The sequence below is a fragment of the Bidens hawaiensis genome, unplaced genomic scaffold, assembly GCF_021521415.1.
Source record: "Bidens hawaiensis isolate Kalapana, Puna unplaced genomic scaffold, B.hawaiensis_p1.1 tig00072928_1, whole genome shotgun sequence".
Classification (NCBI taxonomy): domain Eukaryota; kingdom Viridiplantae; phylum Streptophyta; class Magnoliopsida; order Asterales; family Asteraceae; genus Bidens; species Bidens hawaiensis.
In genome coordinates, this window is record NW_027502711.1 from 15,575 (window position 1) to 41,983 (window position 26,409).

The 26,409-nt window shown below is 32.8% G+C and overlaps 2 protein-coding genes across 2 annotated transcripts; one reads left to right on the forward strand and one right to left on the reverse strand.

Annotated features, from left to right (window-relative positions):
* Nucleotides 1-573: 573 nt before the first annotated feature.
* On the reverse strand, nt 574-10,469 carry LOC143606073 (transportin-1-like). The gene is made up of 29 exons (XM_077081967.1): nt 10,205-10,469; nt 8,641-8,928; nt 8,378-8,467; nt 7,557-7,634; nt 7,400-7,480; nt 7,260-7,310; nt 7,039-7,124; nt 6,884-6,950; nt 6,473-6,529; nt 6,365-6,394; nt 6,210-6,269; nt 5,287-5,400; nt 5,070-5,183; nt 4,875-4,973; nt 4,662-4,787; nt 4,513-4,587; nt 4,362-4,430; nt 4,143-4,253; nt 3,975-4,058; nt 3,255-3,362; nt 3,072-3,173; nt 2,932-2,994; nt 2,771-2,845; nt 1,810-1,881; nt 1,605-1,729; nt 1,466-1,517; nt 1,306-1,374; nt 1,163-1,222; nt 574-982 (listed from the first exon to the last, which is right to left on the reverse strand). Exons 1-29 carry the CDS (start codon nt 10,376-10,378, stop codon nt 875-877), a joined length of 2,688 nt encoding a protein of 895 aa, XP_076938082.1. The 5' UTR covers nt 10,379-10,469; the 3' UTR covers nt 574-874.
* An 11,103-nt stretch (nt 10,470-21,572) lies between these two features.
* On the forward strand, nt 21,573-25,711 carry LOC143606069 (putative magnesium transporter NIPA6). Its single transcript, XM_077081964.1, has 9 exons — nt 21,573-21,774; nt 21,874-21,930; nt 22,013-22,103; nt 22,206-22,366; nt 23,329-23,456; nt 24,186-24,323; nt 24,400-24,492; nt 24,586-24,703; nt 25,340-25,711. The coding sequence occupies exons 1-9, from the start codon at nt 21,654-21,656 to the stop codon at nt 25,465-25,467; spliced, it is 1,035 nt and encodes a 344-aa protein (XP_076938079.1). The 5' UTR covers nt 21,573-21,653; the 3' UTR covers nt 25,468-25,711.
* The last annotated feature ends 698 nt before the right edge of the window (nt 25,712-26,409 follow it).

The window sequence follows — 26,409 nt, forward strand, 5'->3', positions numbered from 1 at the left end:
TATATTATACTATAGAAAATAATATAAACATGGTACAACTTTTATATGAATCTGTAAAGGTAATTTCTGTTTAGTAAAACGTTTTTTATATACACTTCTTTTTTAATAATGATTTATTAAGAGAGAACATGAATTTTTTTTTCGATGATTTTTCTAATTATAGAATACGACATGTAAGAAACGGGAATACGTTCAACATAACCTGTTAGAATGTCCTCGTTTTTTAAAAGATTTGATCCTTCTAGCGTTGTCTTAGTTAATCATTATTAGTGTTTCTACAAAGATTGATTTTTTAACTTCCTAGTATAACATCGCTGCCGTTTAAAAAAAATATATCCTCACGTTAACGAAACAAAAATGACTATATTGTCCTTCGGGTGGATTTAAAAAGAGGTCATATATACCAAAGCATAAGCACTACATATTAAATAGTAATTCCAAAATCCAAATACATTCAAGAGTGCATACACACCCTTAAGTCACCCATCAAAAATCACTATAATGAATTTAACAACCATCACTTAAAAGTTTAAACCCATAATCTATAAATTCTACCCAAAAACCGGCACATCAATAAAAACACGTAAACACAAATACAAGATGCATAGTGGCAATCACGATATATAAATAAAATCAAAAGAAAAAAAAAACAGGAGTGGCTAATGACGAAAAAGCCCCTGTACACAAAATCCATGTCCAGGTAACCTGATTTCTTTCTCTTTGATTTTGAAGTCCTCTCACATAATGTTGAAGATTTGCAGTTTGCATCGGGTAAAACCTAATATTCGGCTTTTCTTCAATTGAAAGATAATGCACAACATTAGTCTAATAGAGATTGAGACGCATGGCCCGAAGAACACTTCAAAACACTTTCCTAAATAACCAATTTGCCCCCCTCAAAACTATACTTTATAATTGGAAACCTCTCTTTTACAGGCGGCTCCAATGCCGACATACACTGCTCCCATGCTCCATTCAGCATCTGCAATCAAAACCATAGTGATTCACAGAGGTGTAAACGAGCTTAAACAAGCTCTAGCGAGCCTAAACAAGCCTATTAATTATATGCATGCACAAAGAAACTTTTATTTAATATAATAAATAAATATTGCATGATAAAAACGATTGCATATATGTATGTGTGTATGTATGTAGATCATACCTGCTTATAACCAAGCAGAACCTGTGAAACTTCATTGTGTAATTCCACACTCCTTATTTCCTGCAACCCAACATAATATGTAAAAAAAATAATATTTCTGTTTATTTTATTAACTTATTTATCATTTTATATTGAAAACCTACATGCCAACTAGCAATAGCTCTACATAAGAAAACAAGTGAGCTCAAAGCCCCTGACGGATTCGCTTTAACCTGCAAACAAACCAAACATATTTTCTTCTTCAAAAAATAAAATAAAATAGATAATAGATAATAATAATAATAATATAAGCATGATTTGTACCATTGCGCATAGACCTCGAAAAGCATCCTCTTTTTCAATGTCATCGCGAATCCTGTCACCAAAATAATGATATTAAAAAACTTTGAAGCGAAAAAATGACAAAAAGTTAATAGCATTGGCATGTAACCGACATACGTACATAGATAAAGCAATACACCAAGATTGCATGAAATGCTCCATGTGAGGTGATACAAGCTCAGGGCAAACCGAAGCAAGTCGACCCAATGTGATGGCACTGTTTTCAATTAGTGACTTATTGAGCCCCTGTTCATGATCACAAAATAAATAATATGAAAAGATAATTAAAAGAAAAATCATGAAGGAAATGAAACGAATGAAATTACCTGTGAGTGTTGTAGGATTGGGACTAAGCATGCAATTACAGTCATCACGACTGGAGATATTTCTTGGTTAACCTGAGGCATTTGAAATACAAGATATTGAATAAAAGCATTTGTTTATAAAAAGAAATTTGGATAGGCATTAAAAGTTAAAAAGGCATATTTTCCAACGCAGAAAGTAAAACTCCAAAAGCGGTTTATTAAAAAAAATTAGAATATAATTAAAACAAAATGATTTTTGTAATCATATATCTTAAAAAAACTACCACCATTTATCTAATCCACTAGGGGTCTAAATGAGCCAAACCGCACGTCATCTATTCGAGATCGGCTTGATAAAAGCTCGAAACAGACTGAGCTTATCGAGTTCGAGCTTAAAATTAAACTTGTTTAATGAACTAGCCCAAGCCTGAACTTCACTTATCGAGCTCGAGCTGGCTCGCAAGCTTAAACGAGCCTATTGCGCATAAAGTATACATAAAACTATAATAAATAACTAAAAAATAAATACTGTGCTATATATAAAAAATTATAACTGAACATATATATAATAATTAATATTTTAAATAAAATAATTAATAAATAATAAAATGCCGACCTTGGGCAGAACTTGGGCTTGAAAAACTACTGACGAGCCAAGCTCAAGCTGGCTCATGAGCCTAAACGAGCCTATTATTTATATAATCTTTATTTGATGTATTAAATATAACTTTATATAATATTTATTATTACATATAAATATATGATAAAAATAGCTAAATAATATATATAATGTTACATATGCAAGTTAAAATTAATATATCAAGCCAAGCACGAGCTATAGAAATAGAGCTCGAAACAAACCCAGCTCGAGCTCAAGCTCTCGCAACTTAAATGAACCGAGCTCAGGAACGCCTCGGATCATTTGCGCCCCTACAACCCACCAATTCTACCTCCTCCACATCATAGTTAAAAGAGTATGCACCTTGATTGCTAATTCCCCTATGGCCCAGCATGCATTATTAGCCACAGAGATCGTTTCCTTCAATTTGGGAGTGTTCTGCAAGACGTATACAATTTATATATCTTATAAAAATGCTAAAAATAAAATAACAAACAGAAAGGAGTCAAATGGTCAAATTATACCAGCTGCTTAGCAGCAACATCAAGAAACTCAGGTAAACGAGGACGCAAATGAATTGGACAAACCTAATGAGAACACCAAGACAACAAATTTATTAAGTAACATGAATGTCTGAATCTATTCATTAAATTACCCAAATTACCCTTGCAAGGTCTCCAAGCAACGCAAACGCACTTTGACGGATATCAGAACTGTCATCCAAACAACATTGTAAAAGTAGATCCCTTAAATTACTTTGCGAAACCTGTGATGAAAATGAAATTTGATTATGCAATGAATACATGAATCGTATTAGATAATATACAGGGGTAAAAAGGTACATTACCAGACTCTCGATTCCACTACCGAGACCTTCGGTCAGTCCAGACAAAAGATCCAATGAACAAACAACAAATTCTTTGTCAAACTGAACTCCAGCTGAAACAGGATCAACCTGCAACAAAAATACATCAAACTCACAAAAGTTGACCATAAATAAAGTCAAAATCACTCAAACTTTCATCAATTCTTCCAATCTTGAGAAACTTTTTTATAAATGCTAAAGAAATATAAAATTACTTTGTGAAACCTGCAATAAAAGTCAAATTCACGAAAGTTAACCATAAAGAAGATCAAAATTCAAACGAACACTAGAATGGAATATATTGTAATACTAACAAAGTTTTCTTTCCTTTAAAATCACTCAAACTTTCATTACACGTTCCAATCGTGTGAATTTTTTTTATAAATGCTAAAATGGTTTTAACATTTAATGAGGCAAATTAAGCATATACGACCTTGGTTTCTATTTAATGATTACTTTCTAACTTGACTTAAAGTTGAACAATTATGAAACCTCATTATTTGGTAAACCTTTTTTCTTCACGATTAAGTCCCACTTCGAGTTAATTGGAAATGGATTATCACTAAAAAAATAACTAAGAGTCCAAGATTTAAATATGTTTCATTTGCCTCGCTTAATTTTACAAAACTTAAAATTATTAAAAATAAAGGTATTTAGGCTGCAATAATGATATATGCTTCATAGAAAAATTAATAATCACACCTTAGCAAGTTGTTGACTCTGAATAATATCTAGGCATCTTTGGAAAACAGGTTGAGCAAATTGAGAGAATCCACTACCCAATGCCTAAAAGGACAATTAAACATTAATTTTACAATAAAAAATTTAAAGGTATTTAGGCTGCGATAATGAAGTACATAAAAACAATACTTGTGCTACGGATGTAAAGCATTCCAAAAGTGGGAAGAGGTCTTTGTCAGAATTTGAAAGTTGCTGCCACTTGGCGATTAATGGCGGCATCAAAATCTCAAGGTATTTAGGCTGCAATTTCACAACAAAGTTCATGATATGTAAAGTTTATCCCTAAAGCTCTAAACTTAAATAAAATAATAACAAATAATAATAAGTCTAAAAGATATTGTGCATTACTTGATTGAGTTCTCCTCCAACTGCATCAGCTAAAGTACCGATAGCATCATATACAATTCTGAGTTCCGCCTCTACATACCATCATTCCATCAAGCAAGAATCATGAGATACCACCATACCTAATACAGAAATTATTCATTAAGAAATTAACCTGGTATTTCCCATAAGCGCACATTAGGTGCTGTAAAATAATCTCCAATCGTGGTGACAAAAGATCAGCAGATTCCTGAAGTTTAACACATTATAAATGCACTTTTTATTTAATAACAAATCAATTTATCACATTGCTTTTCTAATAACCTCTTCTAGAATTGCAAAAGCTGAGCAAGCAGCCTCCTGCACACGCTTGTTATCATCCAAAATTCTTCTTAGAAGACCCGTGAGAACTTTTTCAAATTGTTCATGTCCCTCCCGATGACCCATGCCCTAAAACAGAAAACAAAAAACAAATAAATTAATATTAAGTCATAATTAACTATGTTTGTAACAATTAACAACGAATTAAAATCGTACCTGAACAATAAACTTGCTAAAGCGTGAAAGCGTCCAACAAGAAATGCTTCGTATCAATGGAAACTTATCATCCAAAAGCGGGATGAGGAAAGCTACAATCTGACAAGAAAATATTTAACATTTTGAAAAATAAAACGAGAAAAACAATTATTTTATTTAATCTCAAGCTGATTAATATTTTACTATAGAAGTTACCTCTGAAAGATGAGGATAAAGACCATTAATGCAACCCTCAGCAATGGCACCAAGGGCTAAAACCGCAGCCTCTCTTTGTTTCCAACTTGAATCGTCTGATGTGGATAATTTAGACTGCACGTTAACCGTCATGTTATGATTACTTGTAACAAAAAAAAAGGTAAAACGATTGTGAATTAATGGTTCACTTAAAGATGAAATATTGGAGAATGATTACTTGGACAAAAGGCATTAAAGTCGGAAGAATCTCATCACCGAAGACATTGGAGATTATATCCAAGGCAGCCGCACTGCACTTTCTGAGGTTCCATTTATTCACTATGTCATCATCCTGTAATTATTATAAGCATATAAAAGAAAAGTAAACAAGTGTCATTGATAGCTGTTATTATATGCACAGGAAAATAAGTACCGAATTAACTGATTGAAGTTATATACAGGTGGCAACTGGCAAGATGTGTGAGTCGGGTTAAAAACAATAATTTATGGTATTTTAAAATAACTGAATAACAAACATAACCAAACTGGAACAACTGAATCCAATAAAAAACCGGCAATTTGGTTTTGTGTTTTTTTAAAACTGATATTTAGGTTGGGTTTCAGCTTTGCTATCAACCAAAAAAAAACAAACCGAAGTAACCAAACCCAGTCAAGAACTGACGATTTGGTTTTTTGTCTTTAAAAAACCGATTTTTCGGTTCAGTTTCGGTTTTGCTATCAACCAAAAACCGAACAAACCAAACCGAAATAAATTAACCCCAATCTAAAACTGACGGTTTGGTTTTTGTTTTCTAAAAAACAGTTTCTCGGTTAAGTCTCGGTTTTGCTATGAACCAAAAACCAAAAGAACCGAATGGAACCGAACCGAACTGAACCAAAAATACCGAAAAAATTGATTTTAAGTCATTTATAGGAGACCATAAATGGTTTAGCCCAAAATAACTTAGGTCCAAACAAAGTCCAAACATGTAATAATCAATTAATTAATAATTAATGGAAAGATTTTGGCCCAAATTCATTTTGGGCCTTTTTTTGCCCAAATGTAACAACCGAAATCGAACTAAATCCATTGTGAAAATTGAAAACCTAAAACCAAAAAAAAACTGAAAACGAACCAAACCCGAAATTTTAAGAACATACATCATCTTCAGCTTCATCTGATCCATGAAAACGTGATGAATGAAAATGCGGCTTCAAATCCTGCATAGCTAATATAAATTAAGAAAACCATTCAAGAACCATAAGTTTATTAAGAATGTTCCTAAAGAGGTCTAAATAGAGACAGAAATTAGAACCTGATCTCTATCCGGAAGAGACCCGTCTTCCTGCAATTATGAACGTTTGTTATAATCTACAATTAATGAAAAAACTCAGTTAAAGAAAAAACACAGGAACTAGTTGACCTCTGCATCAAGTAGTGACTCATCATTGTCAGCATAAGCCATGTTTGTCAACAAAACCTACAATTGTTATATCACACTTGTCCGATAAGTTCCTATGCATGTTCTCAAAAAAAAATTAATTGTAAAAAAAGTCGATGAGAAGAAAAATATATCAATTTAATGAAATGAATAAGTTTATACTTTTGAGAATAATAATGTTGATGAGTAAATATGAAAACTGAAGGTTAAATATGGATAAATATGAAACTTTAAAGCTTTGAGGAAAATAAGGGTAGAATGGTAATAATCTCAACTGTTTATAACAAAATGAAGTAAACATGATACTTTACTTGGTTTATAGAGGCATATATGATATTTAGGAAACTTTAGGGGTGTATATTCACCCTTAAGTAATGAGAAAAGTTAGCATACAGGAATCAAATGTGGCAAGAACGGTCTTAAATTCTCAGGTGGCAATGATGCTTCACAATATGCAGACCTGCAAATTTAAAAACAGAGGGTAAAAAAGAAAAACAATAAAGTTAGAAGGTACAAAGCTATAACAGCATCCACAAGCAATAGGTTACCAAAATTCACAGGCTTCAAGTGACACGTCATCATCAGGGTCATTATTCACTTGTAGCATGTATTCAATTACATTACGCAAATGTGGCTGCAACCACAAAAATCACTTTGTGAACCATATGAAATAATAAATGAAAGGTGAACACAATACATACCCGAAAATAATCACAAGATCTAATAAGTATGAATATGAAAGTAAAGTATATATTAAACAAAATCCCACCTCAATAAAAGAAGGACGAACTTCAATTAGCTGAACAAAAGCCGAACAAACCTATCCATCATATAAATAACAAAATTCCATAAATACCCTTCTGACTAATAAGCTAAACGTGTTATATGACATTGTGTGGAAATATTTACCAATTTCCGGACTTCTGATGACGTGTCATTAGCAAGAACAAATAAACCTTGCAGGTATGTATCCATAGACATATTCAAGACCTGTAAAAAGTTTATGTTCCTGTCATTAGTATTAAACTTATTTAGTATAAAGATAAATGCTTTAAACAAAACTTACTGGTGGCATCAACAAAATGAACTGATTTACAGAGCCCAATGCAAGCTTTCTAAGAGAGGCATGTGAAGATTGAAATAACTGCACGATTTGCGACATGGGTAAATCAAGAACTTTATAAAGAAGATATAGATACACACACACATATATACATATATAGGATGAGATTCGTTACATAACACTAAACTATTGTGAGAACAAACTTAAATAATTTAAATATTTTATCAATATTTTGTATTTATAAAAATCTTACCACTTACATACAAATGTGCATGCTATACATGAAAACCGTTAAGCTAATTTGTTCGTATGCTTTTTCCAAAAAATGCGTTTACTACATGAGTGTAGGTAATATAACCTACATATGGCTTGTACATGTATTGGTTTTATATATAAACAAAATTTAATCTCATTTATTTTAGAATTTAGACAAAACTATTTTTTTTTTTTTAAAAAAAAGTAGATTGAAAAAATGAATGATCTATTTTGTTCTTGTTCTCAAAAAAAAATGTGTACTATGTAGAACCCTCCCTTAATACACATATATATTATTGGGAGTAAGGACGGAATCTTTTCAAAAACCAGTTTTATGTGAAGAACTGCGAGAACAGCATAAAGCACTTGTACGGTGTGCATTAATGATTTCATGAGATAGCGCGTAGGCGCATATGTAACCGTCTTTCGTATAGCACTTAAAACAAGAGGTACAGGTGCATTATGCGTTTTTCGCAGCTCTCGGCGTATTTCTTGGTTCTCATTTGAACACTCCCCAATGTATGAATGAATATGTGTGTGTGTGTGTAATAACAAGATGAAATTGTTACCTTTAGTAATCGTGGGATAAATATATCAACGAGTCGCTCAGATGATCCAGGACTTTCCACATCTAACACTTGAGGAGCATCCTCACAAATCTGTATTTTATAGTAGTAAATTATGATAAAAATAACTAAATAATATATATATTGTGTTATATACAAAACTAATTTATATATATATATATATATATATATATATATAAATTGTGTATAAAAATAATTAATTATTAATAAAGTATGTACATACGGTTGATAATTAACAAGAATACCTTAGACAAAGCATCCATGGCACCTTCCATATGAGTTAAGTCGTTACTATCCAAACACTTGACAAGAGTATGCAACAACTCGGGCCATCCTAAAACACCGCTAATCTCAACAACAACACTAATAATAGTTCCAACCGTAGACCGAATTTGTCTATTTGTTGATCCTAAACATGGTAACAATTCAGCTTTTATGTATTCTTGATTAGTTAATGGCATTGACTTGAATACGGTTTTTAGATTGTTTTTCAGAAGTAATCCGGCTGCCTGTCGGACCTCCACGGGTTTTCCCTGTAGATTATACATGTCATATCAACCTTAGCACCAAATTTTTATGCATGTATATAAAATGTCACAAACGCAAACGCAATAACAAAATCTATTTTTAGATGTCCGGAAAAAAAAACGTTGTGATAAAGTTGTTCAAAGAGTTCGCGGCTCGCTTGAAATCGAATCGTTTTGTAAACAAGCCAATAGTAAACGGTGATAGCCTACCACTTTTGTGTTAATGGAGCTTTTTCATAAGTTTACATTATCAACAAACATAAAGACTTCACTAATAATCAAACAAAATAAGAGGAACACCAAAAGCTCTATTTGTAGCACACCAGCATAACAACATGAACGCATATGAGTCAAATACTTAATATTTAAAACTCACTAACCAAACTACTAGTAATCTAAGCTAATAGTATTTAGTGTTAAGATCAAATACAAACTGCTCATAAGGTGAGAAGCATACAAATAACTAGAGTAATTATGGTATTACTCTACAGATTTTGAACTAGAGTACTTACTATTTACTATTACTCTACTTCATTTTTGTAGTGTAATTACTGTAGTTCAAGACGTAGAGTAATAATAATTACTCAAGTTATATGTACATTTAGTAGGTTATTTCATTTGTAATTGATATCACTGCTAGTGTTTAATATATCATACTCAATTCCTAAATATAAAAAACAGTCACTTTCTAAACTCCAATTTTTTGAGTTTGATGTCCAAATATTCAACTCACTCATGATAAGATGAATGCATGAGAGTCAAATACTTCATATTTGAAACTCATTAATCGAAAAAAACAAAATATTGTAATAATAAAAGCATGATCAGCTCCTAGTAACTAAAGCTAGTATCAAGCAAAAAACGAATGACGACTTCACTGGTTTAAACTTTAACCTAAATTGCAAACGAAAATAATTAACCGAAAAGCAGTTATCGGTCTTTTTTTCGTACCCTCGGTTAACCGAAATTAAGCGAACCTGATCATTCATATTTTCATATATTTTTAGCTTTTATACCTTCATTTCATGTACTTATGCATCCATTTCATGTATTTCTAAGTAAAAGTTTTAGGCCAAGTTTAACTTTGGTTATTTAACCGAATAAAGTGAACTGATTAACCAAACTCCAACTAGTTAATTCAGTTGAGACTAATAACCGAACCGAACCGGGCACACCCCTACTAAATTATCAAAAGAAAGAAAGAAAAAAAATCCAAACTTGACACTATAATCAAACAATCAGATCTCCCAAAATGAATGAATCATTAAGGATTACTACCTACCTCAGCACGAGCTAGAATGAAAGCAAGATAATTATTGAAATCTGGGAAGTGGGAATAGTGTTGGAGCTGCTGCCATATCTGGGATTTGTCTGAATGAGGAGATATTTGCTGTTCCAGTAATCCAAAGATCTCCTTCAACCCTGCTTCTTGTGGCTGCCATGCCGCCGCCGCCATGGTGGATGGATGATGGGTTTGAAGGAAAAATGGTGTTGTGTTGATGACAGCAAAAGGGGGTGAACAATTTGCTTCAGAAAGTGAGAATTTTTTTGTCAAATCATCAACAGGGACCCTGGCTGGCTTATTATTATTATTATTATTATTATTATTATTGAGCCCTAATATGTTGTAATCAAAATTGGATTGAAATGATCACACAATGGTCTTTTCATAATTTCATTTATTATGTATGCTATTGTTACTTGCTATAGTCCTAATAAATAAAGTCGTAATATGCTCAAAAATATTTTGATATGTGTTTAGTTTATTGGTTTTCTATTATTTAGCAAATAAAATAAGTGTTACAAAAATAAATACATCGAAGAGTTATGTTTGTAATTTTATGAAACGTGTACATTTAGGGGGAAAATAAATAAAGTTTAAAGATTAAGTGCAAATTTGGCACAAGTTATGGTAGGGTTCGTAGGGGTGATATCGGTACCGGTCCCGGAAATACCAAAATGATTTTTTTTTTTGTAAAAGTGGGTACTATATATCCATACAATGTTGGTGACTATTACAAAATGTCCATCTTTATATGGTATTGGTACCGTATCGGTATCGGCCATGAACATACTGAATTCGTGTTGCTGATGCAACTATCGCACCTCGTTAAAGTGGAATTAAATGTGCGAAAAATTATGATTTCACAAACATTGTTTAACGTAAACAAAATAAATACACATTTCATTTCATAACATCTAAAAATATTACAAATGTTTTGGCACTATGCTACCTTTACACTTGAACCAACTTAAACATACTAAATATTTATGTTTTCTAAAAATTGAACTCTTAAACAGAAGCATATTTAGTTACTTGTTATCTTGACCTGAAATCATGAGTTCTACGGAGGGTTGGTGAGTTCACAGGTTTGAAATATGAAATAGTGAGATAAAACATTTTTTTTATGTAAATGCTGATAAACCCATCAACCCAAATTAAGTCCGACAACAATTTGGTTCACCATGGCATGTTTTCGTATCAAAGGGTAAAAAAGCATTGTTTATACAGATTAATGTAATACTTAATAAATCCACAACACAATTCCTGACAAATAGTTTCACCATTCGTCTTGTCAATACTAAGCAATACAGATTGAATAACGTGTAATCCATAGTATTATATTGTCGCTACCAACCATGACGGAGGTTTGCCGGTCCCTAAATAGTATTATTCACATTATTCAACGAATCACAATGAGCTTTGTTTGTGTTTATTAAGGGACTTAGATAATTGTGGTATCCAACATTTTATATATGTATCATGGTGTGATGTAAATTATACATATTTTAATGCCAATTTCCCTCGCTTTTTTTATCATTTCATATTAAATTGTTGTAGATTATGTACTTAAATTTAGTATTATTTTGATTCGAGGTACATGTGATGGCGACTCGATGTTTTGGACGTTTATGATACGGATCTAGGGATTGATACGAACGAAGAATTCAAAGTTTAAAGAAGATTCTTCGACGATGACTCCATTCTTTGAATATTTTCTAATAAAATGACTAAAAATGAAGGTTCAATGACTTAGACTTAGAGTGGCTACCCTCCGATTGCTAGAAACCTTCTGTAAGGCCCCGTTATCGGTGCCTCACTTTTGACGTTGGATTTACTCATAAACACATTTCATAATATCAGAGTTAATGAAAACATTCGCGCAATATTAAAACATTCAAACCATTATATTACATAGCCATCCATTCTTGTCTTAACGGGCATTCAAAACATTTAATCATAAAATATTGTCTTTAAAGTAACATAACATTTCTTGAGATGTCAGCTTCTTCAAGTTCATGCCATGTGCTTCCCCTTATGCAAGCTGCCTCAATCTACTCACCTGCGTGCATATTAAAAGTCAGCTACGCTGAGTGATTTCTAGTTAATCATACGACATACAATCTGTTCACACACTTGCACACGTGCCCGAAGGTGTGTACATTATTCATACTTTATTTTACTTGCATAACTATCCATACTAAATAAAGAGTCTTCCGCCCTATAACCTCACAGATATTATAAGGGTCTGGTCCCCAACATCACAAATATTATTAGGGTCTGGTCCCTACCATCACAGATATTATAAGGGTATGTTCCCTATCCTCACAGATATTATTAGGGTCTGGTCCCTATCCTCATAGATATTATTAGGGTCTGGTCCCTTTATATTGTGCTACCGTAACATACATGTCCTTTACATACTTGCCTTAATAACATGTGCAATATCCGAAGATCGTTCACGTACTATTTACATACCATACATATATCATTCATACATCATACATACTTCATTCATACATCAATCATACATCATATATATCATTCATATATTTAGCTACCACTTATCGGTCCATGCAATATCCGAAGATCGTTCATGCACCATCAAGCAATCATCATACATAATTCATATAAGGCATACACTTACCACTTAAGTTAAGTGTATTAACTATCACATCGAGTATGCACACAGCCCCGAAAACATAACAAAGAAGTGGGGCTAGAAACTCACCTGAACTCGATTACGTTCACCGTTAATTGTTATTCCTTTTCCTTAGATGTGATCGGCTAACTGTATAACAATTACACGTATCAATTAACTATCACTACTCACATCGCGTTTATAGTCTAGTTATAACCCTCAATGAACGGGGGTCCGGGGGCAGCGCCCCTGGCAGCGGGGTCTAGGGGCGGCATCCCCTAGCAGGGTCCAAGGGGCAGAGCCCCTGGCTGGGGTCGAGCTGCCAGGTCAGCTTGGAAAAATTTTATTTCCATTAACTGTCTTATCACATTTTTCATTAGAATTTTAAATTATTTTCCAATTCGCTAACTCATTTGCCCTAACGGATTAAGCTTGATTCGTTAACTAATTCGTTATCTTTCATGATCTAGTTCGTTAGCTGATTCGTTATTCTGGTTTGTTTTCTAAACATGGTCTGGTTCATTACTTGGTTCTTAATGAATTGGGTTCATAACGAACTTGGTCCTTATAACTAATTGAACCCTATAACGAATGACCCCTCTGTAACGAATTGAACCTTCTAATTCGTTATCTCCTTTAACGAATGGCTATAACGAATTGGGGCTAATTCGTTATCTTTTCCTTAACGAATCTGGATACGAACTAAGGCTAGTTCGTTAAGCTTCCTGTAACGAATCATCTGACGAATTGCCTCTAATTCGTTAACTCTAGGTTAACGAATTAGGGTTAGGTCAGAGAATGTCCTTCCTCGTACCAGCCTTTCCAGCGCCGCCGTCGCCGGAAAACCACGGGTTCGCCAGAAAAACGTATTTTTGCACCATTTTCACCGTTTTTCGTCCCGTTCGATCCAGATCTGAGCTAGGGTGACCCCTAAGCTCATCTTAGGTGTCACACCTCGACCAAAGGCATAACATGCCGGGGCGTAACGTATAGATTGGACAGTAGCTCAAAAGACACCAATTAAAGCGACAATAATTATTTAATTTCATTAACATTAACAAGTACACAAATTCAATAATAAACAACAATTACATCATGTTTTGTATTTTGAATAATATCCTAAGGTAAAACTAATTTCTTCGATCTTGAACATTGTAAATTACTTGTACATGTAGCATGTATAAAAATAAAGTTTGTCAACACGAATGTTGGTGGGAGTACATAAGTTTTAGTTGAGGTATATATATAGATAAATCTCAATTCATATGTAAATAATGAGTATTACAATTCTTATGAAAATGTAATCAACTAAATAGATGTGGACCCGTTCTTATTGATACGAAATCAATGTACTTGGGTAAATGTATGATCATACTATATGAGGATAGATGAGGATGAGATACCAACCACCAAACATAAAATAAACATAGAGCATTATCATAGAGCATGCAATAATCACACATGAACATATATTGAATTGTGTTTTGAATATATGTGGAAATAAAAATGGGTAATGTAAATATGGTATACATGCCACCCCCAAAACTTAAAAGATGAAAAACGGGGATATGTAAACTCACATTTGAGATTAAAGCCAAACTTGAAATGACAACCAAAAGCACGTTAAAGAAAATGAACGATCGAACCTTTCGAACTATAAATAAACAAAATATAATAATTAAAGACTAACTAATGGGATTGGAAAGTTGAAAGAATACTAAATCTAATGTATAAATATAAGATAAAAACAAGGAAAAAATTAAAAAGGAAGATGAAATACAAAATCAATTTTTGGACAACAAACTATTCTGTTTTGATTAAGGTATTTAAAATATCAAACAATTTTATTATAAATCAAAACTTTACAGTCTACTAAATTATAATGTTTTAAACAACTTTCATTTAGAAAAGTTTTCCAGATTCGTAACCTAAATAGGCCAAAAAAGCCATGTAAATCAGAGGGTACGAATCCGCGCACTGTTTTTAAAATATTTATTGTGAATTCATAGGAATGAATTAAAACGCGTAAAAATAGTTTTTAGAACCGTATTTCATTGAAGTATATCATAGAATTTGGTTTTGCGCTTTTTCAGTTTGTTATAAATAAGATATGCCTCTTTCTTTGACGGCTATATCTAATGTCAAAACTGAAATATTGCTAAAAGCAATATTCTAACGATTTCGAAAAAGATTTTGATTAAATAAAATTATGGTCTTTTTTGGATATGATTATATAACATTTATTAGCATATATCATCAAAAATCCTTGGGTCCTTTGAACAAAAAAAAATAATGACTCAAAACAGAAAAATAAAGATGTAAGAGCGTTTCAAATGTGACCTTCGTGCAATCGATCATCTCCTTATGTTCTTTGTCTCATCCACCCTATACACCATGGTGTATAGATTATGTGGATTCCTAGACATAATTGTGTTATGGTCATATGACCATTTGATTAATTAGTATGAACAAGAATTTAAAATAAATAGTAATAAGATGAAGAAGACTTGAATAATTAAAACCCTACATTTGAAATGAAAAAAAAAATAATCTCTTGAACTTTTCAAATAGTGGTGCCAGAATGAAAGGGGTGAGAGAAAGTTCTTATTTATACTAAAATAAGGAGGTTATTTTTTAGAATGTTTTAATGATAAAATTGATTAGGAGGGTGATTTGGGGGGGAGGGATGTTTGACCAAAATTTGAATGGTGTTGAAAGATATTTTTCATCTTTTGAAAATAAATAACTTTAGGTAAAAATAAATGTGATATAGCTAGATTAAAATGATGTACTTTGGTTATGCATCAATAATATTATTTATATGATATTTGAATAAAGAAAAAAATAATGAGTGTTATAATTTATATATATATATATATATATATATATATTAGTAAAGACTAATATTATTAAATAACTTTAGGAAAGAAAAACTATTACGTATGAAATATGTAACATATGGGTATATGTATAATTAACTGAATCACATCGAAATTTTAAACGAGCCGGGTTTTCGGGTCCGAAAATTGACGAATGTTACATTAGGTTCGGTTTATACCCGATTCCACCCGGATCTCGTGACTTTAACGGTTTAAAGGTGTCAGCTCGTCGTTTCTCAACTAGATCTAACGGGTTTGAGCTCATACAATATCATACTAACATTACCTTGGATCGGGATCAGTTTTCCTTGGTGATTTCGGCTAGAGAGAGAGAGAGAGCAAGATGAGAGAGAACTAAGTGTGTATTTTGGTGGTGTATGGAATATGTGTAAATGAATGAAAAATGGGTAATTAAGGTTTATATAAATATGGATCATGGGCTTAAGCCCATGGTCTTTTCCTTCTTTCCTTCATGACCCAAGTCCATGACCCAAGTCCATAGCCCATATCCATTTCACCAAACACTAGCCCGACTCATAATAATCCATATTCTCATTTTATTAACCGAAATTAGAAAAATGAGATGTTACACCTTCCTTTCCTTTCTAACAAATCCTTCAAAATATTCAATTTATTCTCCATCTCGATCTAATATTCAAAGAATGGAGTCATCGTCCGAAAAATCAATAGAGTCAATCAAAAAACCCGTACCTACAAGTCTACAACTCTACATACTACATAGCACCGAAACATTCTTATAGTCCTGTAGCTACAGTGATGTGGGCATAAATCCGCCCCTGGTGCTATCTAGTTAACCGACAATCCTGCTCAGCTGCAACATACCAAGGACATCGAAAGAGGCATTCATTGTGTGCGCGAGAAAGTCGCTTATGTCCAAGTTCGGGTGTGTCATGTTCCGTCCAAATATCATGTAGCCAACATCTTCACATCTTCACGTAGGGGTCACTTAGAGAGTTAGAGTAGTAATGGATGATTTTTGTTTCAGTCTTAACATTCATGAACTTTCTGTTTCCACCACAGGGTATATTAGGTTAGGATATATTATATTTATAAAATAAAAATTATGAGAATCATTTGGAGATTTGTGACTAATGAAACCAAGGTTTTGAATATCTTTCAATTTTGACTAAAGGTTTTAAGAACAAATGATAATTTGAGATTGTCTAAACGTTTATTTTTTGTTTTTATGTTAAAGGGGTTAGGTCTAAGTGATGGAAATAAGGTTAAATAGACGTGTGAGAGAACTTTCCAAGTCATATGGTGGATCCAAGGTCCGGATGTGTATCAATAGTGTTTCTATATGAAGTGCAATTCTCTCATAAACTATTAGCACTTGTGTTTAGTCAAAACTCAAAACATTATTTTTTTAGTCATTATAAAACCCCTAGGCCTAACAAGAAGCCATTTGACAAATTCAGTTAGTAAACAATTACCTTATTTTAAAATGCGATGGAACTCAATAAAGGAAAGACGGCTTACTTGTTTCACTCTTTTGACCGGAAACAAACTTCAAACATTGCTTATTGTTTTGCAAAATATTGTAACTTTGTTTTAAAAGATTAAGACATCTTCACGCTTGTGTATTCTTACTTTGAAAAATCTTCATATGGAAGGTTCCTTTGAAAAACTTTATTTTTATTTGTCTAAATGACTTTAAAAAAAAGGTCTTAAATAGATTAGATAAAAGTATATTTGTAGTGTTCGGTAATATTTACCTTTTGCTTAAATGTGGCTTCAATGTATACGGGTTGCATGATTAATGTAGATTTTAAGACAAAACTACATTCCAGTAACTATATTCTAGTAATTGTTCCGTGCATCAACTGCATATCTTTTTCTTTAATTCTTCAACTATGATATCATTTATCTTATATTTTGTGCTATATGAATGTTGAGGTTTTGATCAAATATAAATAAAATTAACGTGTTATGATAATTACTCTACTTATATATAAAATTACTCTACTTGATTCTCACGTTTAGCACGTTAATTTCATTTGTACGTTAACCTTTCCCATGAATGTTGTATTTTATTTTGAGACTAGTCCTCATAGTGACATTTTTAAAGTTGATAAAATAAGTTATTTAATTATCATCCTATATCATTTACATATGCAAGAAATACCAAATTATAAGGTTGTAAAAATCCTGACTATTCTTCGAATGATTGGCGACTGATCGGAGGTTCACCTTGAAATTTTCATCTAATTGGCCAATCAATTGCTAGGCAGTCCAAATCAGGCATAAAGATCAGTAGTTTCTGGCCAATCGGGCAGTCTTTGGACCGCTTTAGGATGAAGCGAGCTCACCTTGTGTTTTCCTTATCATAAAAGCTAAAATTGTGAAAATGCGCTCGCCTTGTGGTTTATAGTAGGAATGAGCTTGAGACAATACCTGTATTCGTACCCGATTGTACTTGTACCAAAAATCAATAAAAACATGTATTGATACTCGTACCAAAAATTTCGGTATGGTACGAGTACGGGTATTTCGGTACGGTACCCGATTTTGTACCACTTTACTTTTTTATTTCCAAATCTTCGACGATCTTGAAACTGGTACCAGTATGAGTAACAAATAACCTGAATTAGTCCGGGTATCAGTACTTGCACATGTACGTGACAAGTACCAGATTTAGTACAAGTACCAAATTGGTGGTCGATTTAATGATAAGATAGTATTGAAAAAACCTAATTTAGTCACCGACTTTAAGTGATTTGTTTGTTGGCTCGAGTCTTGGATGTTATGTTATTTAATATTGAAGAAACATTTGTTACAACATGGTTGGAGAATTTATCTTACATTACTAATAAAAGAAAATCTTGTCGACACTTGTCAGTCCCATATTAATTCTTGATCATGTTTTCTCTCCAAAATTCTTAATCTTTAATCTCCTTGATTCTAATTATATTCATGGGTTAAAACAATTTGTTATTGGCGTTTTTTATTTGTTATATTGAGTTATTTTTAGTAAAGATTTTGATCAACAATAACCATATTAAAATATATACTTTTCCTTATATCAAAATTAAAATATTGATATGACAAAGATTTTATTTAAAATATAAGCTTTTGGATAAATTTGTCGTTCTCGTGAAAGGATAGCTGAATACATTTTTACTTGAAAATAATCCTATGCTTTACTTAAGGGAAATATCGTTGGATGACAATAATGGTTTATTTTGTAAGTCAAGACTTAATGGTCTTGATTTCATTTCCTCTATTTTGGGTAAAGTAGATAGTTGTATATAACATACATCATTAAATTAAAAAGTTATATTCGAAATGAGACAGTTATTCTTATACATATAAGTTACTTTGACTTTTCCTGATAAAAAAATACTTTCAAATTCCAAATGAGACGGGTTGACTCTTTCTGATACATATAGTTATTTTGACTCTTTCTGATAAAAATTCATTTCAAATTTCAAATGAGAAAAATTCCAGTTGTCGTATGCTTGCAATGACGATGAATATGAGCAAGTGACAATCTCTTTCTATGGTTGGTTTGGTCATTTGATGTCCAGTTTTTTCCAGTAAACAACTGTATGTTGCATTATATTGAGTAACGAGCAAATGCGGCTTAAAATTGATATTATTAGATAAAGATGGGAAAACTTTCGATAAAACTTCAAATGTTGTATACGAAGAGATTTTTTAAAATTTATAAATTGTAAAGTCAAAACTTCTTTGTAGATGTAGTATAGATAGAAGTATACATGTAAGTACGTTTTTGCCCATAGTTATGTACTTATTGTTTACGTTTAATTGTATTTTTTATTTGCATCATATTATCAAATTGTAATTTAAAGATTGACCTGTCATGTGTAATACACGGGGTCTAAATCTAGTTTTATATATTAGATATGAAGAATCACAATTAAACCCCTATATATTCTAAACATGTACAAAATACCAAACGTACCCGAACGTGTACCCAATTGTACTTGTACCGAAATTCAACAAAAATGAGTACTAATACCCGTACCGAATAGACTAAATTGATACGTGTATAGATACGATACATGTACATGTACAAATACGAGTAGTTGGAACAAAATGTTCATCCTTAGTTTACAACCCAGTAAAGAGTTAAAAGTGTTGGCTGCAATTGAAATTAGGATTCGAGCTCTAACAGGTGAGAGAGGTGACCCACTATTTACATTTTGTGTTAAAAGTTTTAAACCTAAATTACATTTTACACCCTTAATAAACCTTTAAAGTCATAATTTTTATTAAAAAAAAAATACCCTTTTTACATAAAATTGATAAAAAAAACATATAAATTATTATTATTATTATTGCCAATGAGCCGGTGATCAAGTAGTAAGGAAGAGACTTGGTGTTACATGTGACCCATATTCGATTCCTGTTCCCACTTCCCAGCATTTAGTTTCAAATGCAATAAAGTGATGATGGGAGACTAGACGAATATGTGGCTTTCACTAGTTGGATCATTAAATTGAATGCATTCTATCTCACGAGCGTTGGCCTTAGGCAATGTTGTAAAAATCGCTAGTCGGGCGATAGGGTGAGGACTAACGATTAATCATGATTAATCGGATCGGACTTTAATGTATATTGTTCGTTTTTATATACACACATACACAAAAATACTTTGGCTAGAAATTGACAGAAATCTCGTCACAAACCGTTGGTTTTTGCTGGAATCTCGCCAGAACCATTGGTTTTTGCTGGAATCTCGCCTGAAACCGTTGGTTTTTATCAGAATCTCGCCATAAACCACTGATTTTGGTCGAAATCATGTGCAGGAAGCACTGATTTTGGTCGAAATATTGCTGGAAAATGTCGATTTTAGCCGGATTTGACCGTTAACCGATTAACTGACTGATTAGTCCAGTGGAGATTAACAATTAATCAATGCTGGATAAAAAATGGTACATACGATTGTAATGAATTTAACCGGTCCGTGTTAAAAAAAACTATTATTATTGTTATTATTATTATTATTATTATTAATTTATTATATTGAATCCTATTTGTTAAGGTCAAACGAGAAGCACCTACCTTGATACATACAAATGGCCTCTTGTCTAGGGCCGTCCAAACCGCTCGACGCTCGAACTCGCTCGCCCGCTCGCTCGAAAATTGCTCGGAAAATGCTCGCTCGTTTTTTCGCTCGATTGAAAACGAGCCGCTCTGCTCGGTTCGATTTGTAAACGAGCCAAGCAACGAGCAAGGGTATGCTCGGTTCGGCTCGGCTCGAATATTTTTAATTTATTTTTTATATAATTATATATGAACAAATATATAAATATATAGACAAAACACATAAATATAAGCTTACAATTATTTTTACCCTTTAAAATTTTTCATATTCCGTTAATTTTATAGTTTTATTTGTTCAATTCAAGTTTTTAGAAAACTAAAAATTTGTTTACATGATCATTATATCTCACTCTAAACTTATTTATAATAAAAAAATTACAATATATTACATGTTTGTCTAAAAACTACTAATTTATTTATAAAATATATTATTTACAACATTTAAATTTGTTTCTTATTGAATTTTTAAAGTGAAAAATAAATAAATAATGCTCGAAATCGCTCGATGTTCGATCGAAAAATGCTCGATTCGATTTTGGCTCGTTTCGGTTTTCGCTCGGTTCGAATTTCAGCCGCTCGGTTCGGTTCGGTTGTAAACGAGCCAAGCAACGAGCAACCCTTCGCTCGGTTCGGCTCCGCTCGTAAACAGCCCTACTCTTGTCAGAACCCCAAAACCATCCATCAATACGTAATAAAACAAAGCCGCTGTTCGTACGATTGCATCTGCTGCTAGATTCCAATTCCGATTATCAATCCATCACCACTCGTCACCAATCTCAGTTTCCGTAATCAATTCCAGATCTCCGACGATTTCTCAGATGAAATTGTCATCATCAACATGTACAGTGGTAATCTGTTAGGGTTCGGTCTAGCCGTCTCGTCCAGTGCATTCATCGGATCAAGCTTCATCATTAAAAAGAAAGGCCTTCAAAGAGCCGCTGCTTCCGGTACAAGTGCCAGTAAGTTTCCCTTTATTATTATTATTATTATTATTATTCAATTCACTCATTTTGACTTCAATTTTACTCACATAATTTGGGCGAATTATTATTATTTAGGGTCTGGTGGATATGGGTATTTGCTGGAGCCCTTGTGGTGGATTGGCATGTTCACCAGTAAGCAAGCCTTTACACTTGCTTTATTCTTCAATTCATTCAATTGTCTATTGATATGTTTGTGTTGAATCATAATTTACAGTGGTGGTTGGAGAATTTGCTAATTTTATAGCTTACATTTACGCTCCGGCTGTTCTCGTGACTCCGTTAGGGGCATTGAGTATTATTGTCAGGTGGGTAATTGAAAATTTGTGTAATTTGTTAATTGTTATGTTATCAGAGACGGTTCTTGTTTTGTAGTTCTTAGTTTGATGAATTATTGAATTGATTGGCAGTGCGGTTTTGGCGCATTTTTTGTTAAACGAGAAACTGAAGCGGATGGGGATACTAGGCTGTGTGCTTTGTATAGTGGGGTCTACGGTGATTGTGCTTCATGCTCCCGCTGAACATAGTATAAGCTCGGTTGAAGAAATTTGGGATTTGGCGACACAGCCAGGTGAGTCGTGCAATCTTGTGAAACATTGTAAAGAGACTGAAATGATAATATATTTGAAAGTTGTGTTTGGAATGGTGGGGGACCCTCAGTATATAGGAAACCGGAGACCCTAGACAAACGTATGATGGGCTAGCGGGTTAAAGGCAACCAAACCTCAATAAATGATGATGACTACTAATAACTATGATTCACAGACTGAACAAACGTGAACGAAGCATGTTCGTGTTTGTTCGTTTAAATTTAACCGAACAAACGATCAAACATGAACGGGTTTTCTTGTTTGTGTTTGTTCTTTAAGAAAATGAACGTGTTTATGTACGTCCTTTAACAGTATAAACGAACAATTCATGAACAAACATAACTGAACATAGACGAACGGAAATAACTGAGCTAAAATTAGTTAAAGTAACGTATATAACAATGTGTTGGGTATAAAAAGTTATTAAAACTACACTAAGTTGTAACGGGCCAAAAAAAAAATATATTAACGAACGCAAGCGAATGAACTTAAACAAACATAAACCGACAAACAAATATAAATGAGCATCAATGAACGAACGTAAACAATTGTTCACAAACATAAATGAACGAACTAGACATGTGTTCATGTTCTTTCGATTAACTAAATGAGCAATTTTTTTTTCTGTTTGTTTATTAAATGAATGAACATAAATGAACTTCCTGCCGAACGGTTCACGAGCTAATTGTCTTTCAATGGCATTAATGAGACATCATATAAATAAAGGACTAAGGGTGTCAATCGTGTTGGGTTGGGGGTTGACCTGTTTGATTAAATGGTCTGACATGTCCACTTGTTTAGTTAAGGGGTTAAACAGGTCTACCCGAACACAATATGTTTGTTAAACAAGTTAGATATGACAACCGTAAACCTAGTTATTTTCGTTTTGGGTCAAGAACCAACACACATTTGTATCTAATAATTTCACGGGCTTTTGCTGCAGCTTTTCTTTTGTATACAGCAGCAGCACTAGCTGTGGTACTGTTCTTGGTGTTGTACTGTGAACCACGATATGGGCAGACTAATATGATGGTGTATATTGGTGTATGTTCCATAAATGGTTCATTGACGGTTAGTATTATCTTCATTTGCTATTTTTTAAAAACTTTTTGTCCATCTTTATTCCATATTTGCATTGTTTGAGATGTAAGGTGTTAAATCCATTTTTATAAATATTATATGCACAATCTGAATTGTCGGTATGCATATCTAGCTAAAAGTAGGCCTGTAAGCGGAGTAGCGGACCATTCTGTGAGAAGTTCATGTATGTTCGTTTATTTAGTAACGTACGAACATGAACAAAACCTTTTGTTCATTAGTTAAATGAATGGACATGAACACGTTTGTTCATTTACAATCATTTATGTTTGTTCTTTTACGTTCACTTATGTGTGTTCGTTTATATATTCAATAAAAAAGTTTAGACCACTGCAATCTATACTAGTTTTATTAACTTTTTAGGACCGATCAATTGATGCTCACATTTACTTATAACTGGATTTTGATCGGTAATTTCCGTGCCTCTATATTTAGTTATGTTTCTTTGTTTATGTTCATGAACTGTTCATTTATTGTTCCAAGTCTTACGCCTCCTTAACCAACTGAACTGTTCATTTATACTATTAACAAACGGACATAAGCAAACACACTCATTTTTATAACGAATAAACACAAACAAGAAGCCCCGTTTTTTGAATTTTTCGTGCTTGAATCATTTGTTTGGTTAAAGTTAAAAGAACGGACACTAACCCTAATATATTATAGCATTAGCATCTTTATTGCTTTCTTTTTATTTTGCAGGTTATGAGTGTGAAAGCAATCGGTATCGCCATAAAACTTACATTAGAGGGTTCAAGCCAGGTGGCACGTTACCAAACATTGATATTTGTAACGGTAGCGATTACATGTATAATCACTCAGTTAAACTACTTAAATAAGGTTAGCCACACATGCTCCCTTTATTTTATTCGTTGCTTATTATCTTACAAAATGGACTAATTATAAACTTGTACAGGCTTTGGACACGTTTAACACCGCGGTTGTTTCACCAATCTATTATGCGATGTTCACGTCTTTCACAATCCTCGCAAGTGCCATCATGTTTAAGGTACTGTGTTGTATCTATTGTATGCTTTTCCACATCTCACATCTGTTATGATTTATGAACTGACTGACAACTTTTTTCTTTTAACCATCTTAGGATTGGTCCGGTCAGAGTGTTAGCACAATTATTTCGGTTCTTTGTGGGTTCATGACCGTACTTTCTGGTACCATGATTTTGCACAGTACAAGAGAACCCGATCCGCAACCTGTTTCAGGTAAACATATGCTATAGAGTTAGTTGCTTATTGCATATGACTTTTTTGGATAAATATTACAACGTTAATCGGTCCTAATTAAGGTCTATGGGTCATAATTTTATCATATTTTATTGGGATAATTTCACAATATAAAATATACCCATTTTATAAATATTTAACGTGTATACCCTTAATTTAAAATCTGCATTAAGAAATTTAAGATATGGGAGTTTGGAGTGTAAGGAGAAAGAGAAGGGTATAATGGTCATATAGCAAGTTGTACTTTATCAAATGGGTAAATATGAAACTTTAAGAATTCTGCATGGGTATGCTTGATATTAACTTTTTTGGTTGAGTATATATTATGCAAGGTTTAAGAGATATACATGTAATTGCCTTAATTGGGATAAATTCATAATATCCAATTTCAGAATTTTGGCATGTATACCCTTCTCTAAAAACTTGCATTAGGATATGAGAGGTTGGAATGTAAGGTGAAAGATAAGGGTATATTGGTCATAATGTAAGCTGTATTATAAAAATAGTAAATGTGACATTTTAAGTATTTTGTGTATAAACGATACACAATTGTTGACTATTGAAAGTCAACTTGGCAATACTGGGTTTGTTGAATCAATTACAATAACTTTGCAGACCTGTATTCAGCACTTTCTCCTCAAATATCGTGGATTGTGCGTGCAAATGGTGAAATATGGAAGCACAAAGATGATGAATCATGCCCCGAAGTTGTTGCAATAATTCAACCCGATCATTTCAAATGACCCGTTTTTTGCAGAATGTATCATGAAACTCCTCAAATATGCTCGGGTATAGGTTTACTGAGACTTTCTGTATTTTAATTCGGGCCATGAGATAGAAGAAACATTCTATGAAAGGTGGTTAACATGGTAATCCTCTTGTGAAAATAGAATTGGCTTTGTATCTATTTGTTTGGGATCTTATACATCCCGATATTAGTTTGGTTGATTACTAAACTAGTTCATTGATAGTATTATTATTTCTTACATTTTTACTCTTGGTGGTGTTATGCTTTGTAAATGTTTCAACATAGTGTTTATTACAACCTTTTTATATTATTCGTGTAGTATTTTATTTATAAATATTTATTTTAATTTGATTATGGGGTCGTTTGAATTTTTAGACTGCCTTAGGGAGCTGCTAGAGTGATGAATCTGGTTAAAAAAACATTGTTATTTACATAGCTGTGCCACTTCATGTTAAAATCTTGAATTTTGAAAAAAAAAGCTATGACAAGACATAATTGTCATAACTGATAATTGGTTAGGCCATCCCTGTGCGGCTGTAGTAATGTTAAATAGAGTAGCGTTGGAAATTAAGAGGATATGGTTTTTCCGTGGTTATGCTCAAAACCATGTCAGCGAAACTGTCAACTTATAAAGAAGACGTGTTTAGGAGAGATACGATTATGTGAACCACAATCACATAGGCACATAGCCAAGTGGTTTCTTGGTTCGTTTAAAGTTGTTTTTAAACTGACCATTTAATTGTTAACTTGTATGCTAAATATACGTAAAGATGAAACTTCACAACATCTGTTCATAAATTGCAAGGTAGCCAAATGGGTTTGGTCGATTATTCATGATTGGGTTAGATTACCAAATCTTGTATATTTTGATTCGGTGAAAGATATCCTCGATTTTCCAAGCAAACATAAAAACAATAAGGAGAAATGCTTGGCTGTT

Excerpts from the sequence above, each read along its gene's own strand:
- LOC143606069 (XM_077081964.1), top strand. The coding sequence starts at position 21,654 with ATGTACAGTGGTAATCTGTTAGGGTTCGGTCTAGCCGTCTCGTCCAGT. Across the intron at positions 21,775-21,873 it reads TGCTTCCGGTACAAGTGCCA|GGTCTGGTGGATATGGGTAT; the intron begins GTAAGTTTCCCT and ends ATTATTATTTAG. Across the intron at positions 22,367-23,328 it reads GGATTTGGCGACACAGCCAG|CTTTTCTTTTGTATACAGCA; the intron begins GTGAGTCGTGCA and ends CTTTTGCTGCAG.
- LOC143606073 (XM_077081967.1), bottom strand. The coding sequence starts at position 10,378 with ATGGCGGCGGCGGCATGGCAGCCACAAGAAGCAGGGTTGAAGGAGATC. Across the intron at positions 1,730-1,809 it reads CAATCCTACAACACTCACAG|GGGCTCAATAAGTCACTAAT; the intron begins GTAATTTCATTC and ends GATCATGAACAG. Across the intron at positions 1,518-1,604 it reads TGGTGTATTGCTTTATCTAT|GATTCGCGATGACATTGAAA; the intron begins GTACGTATGTCG and ends TTTTGGTGACAG.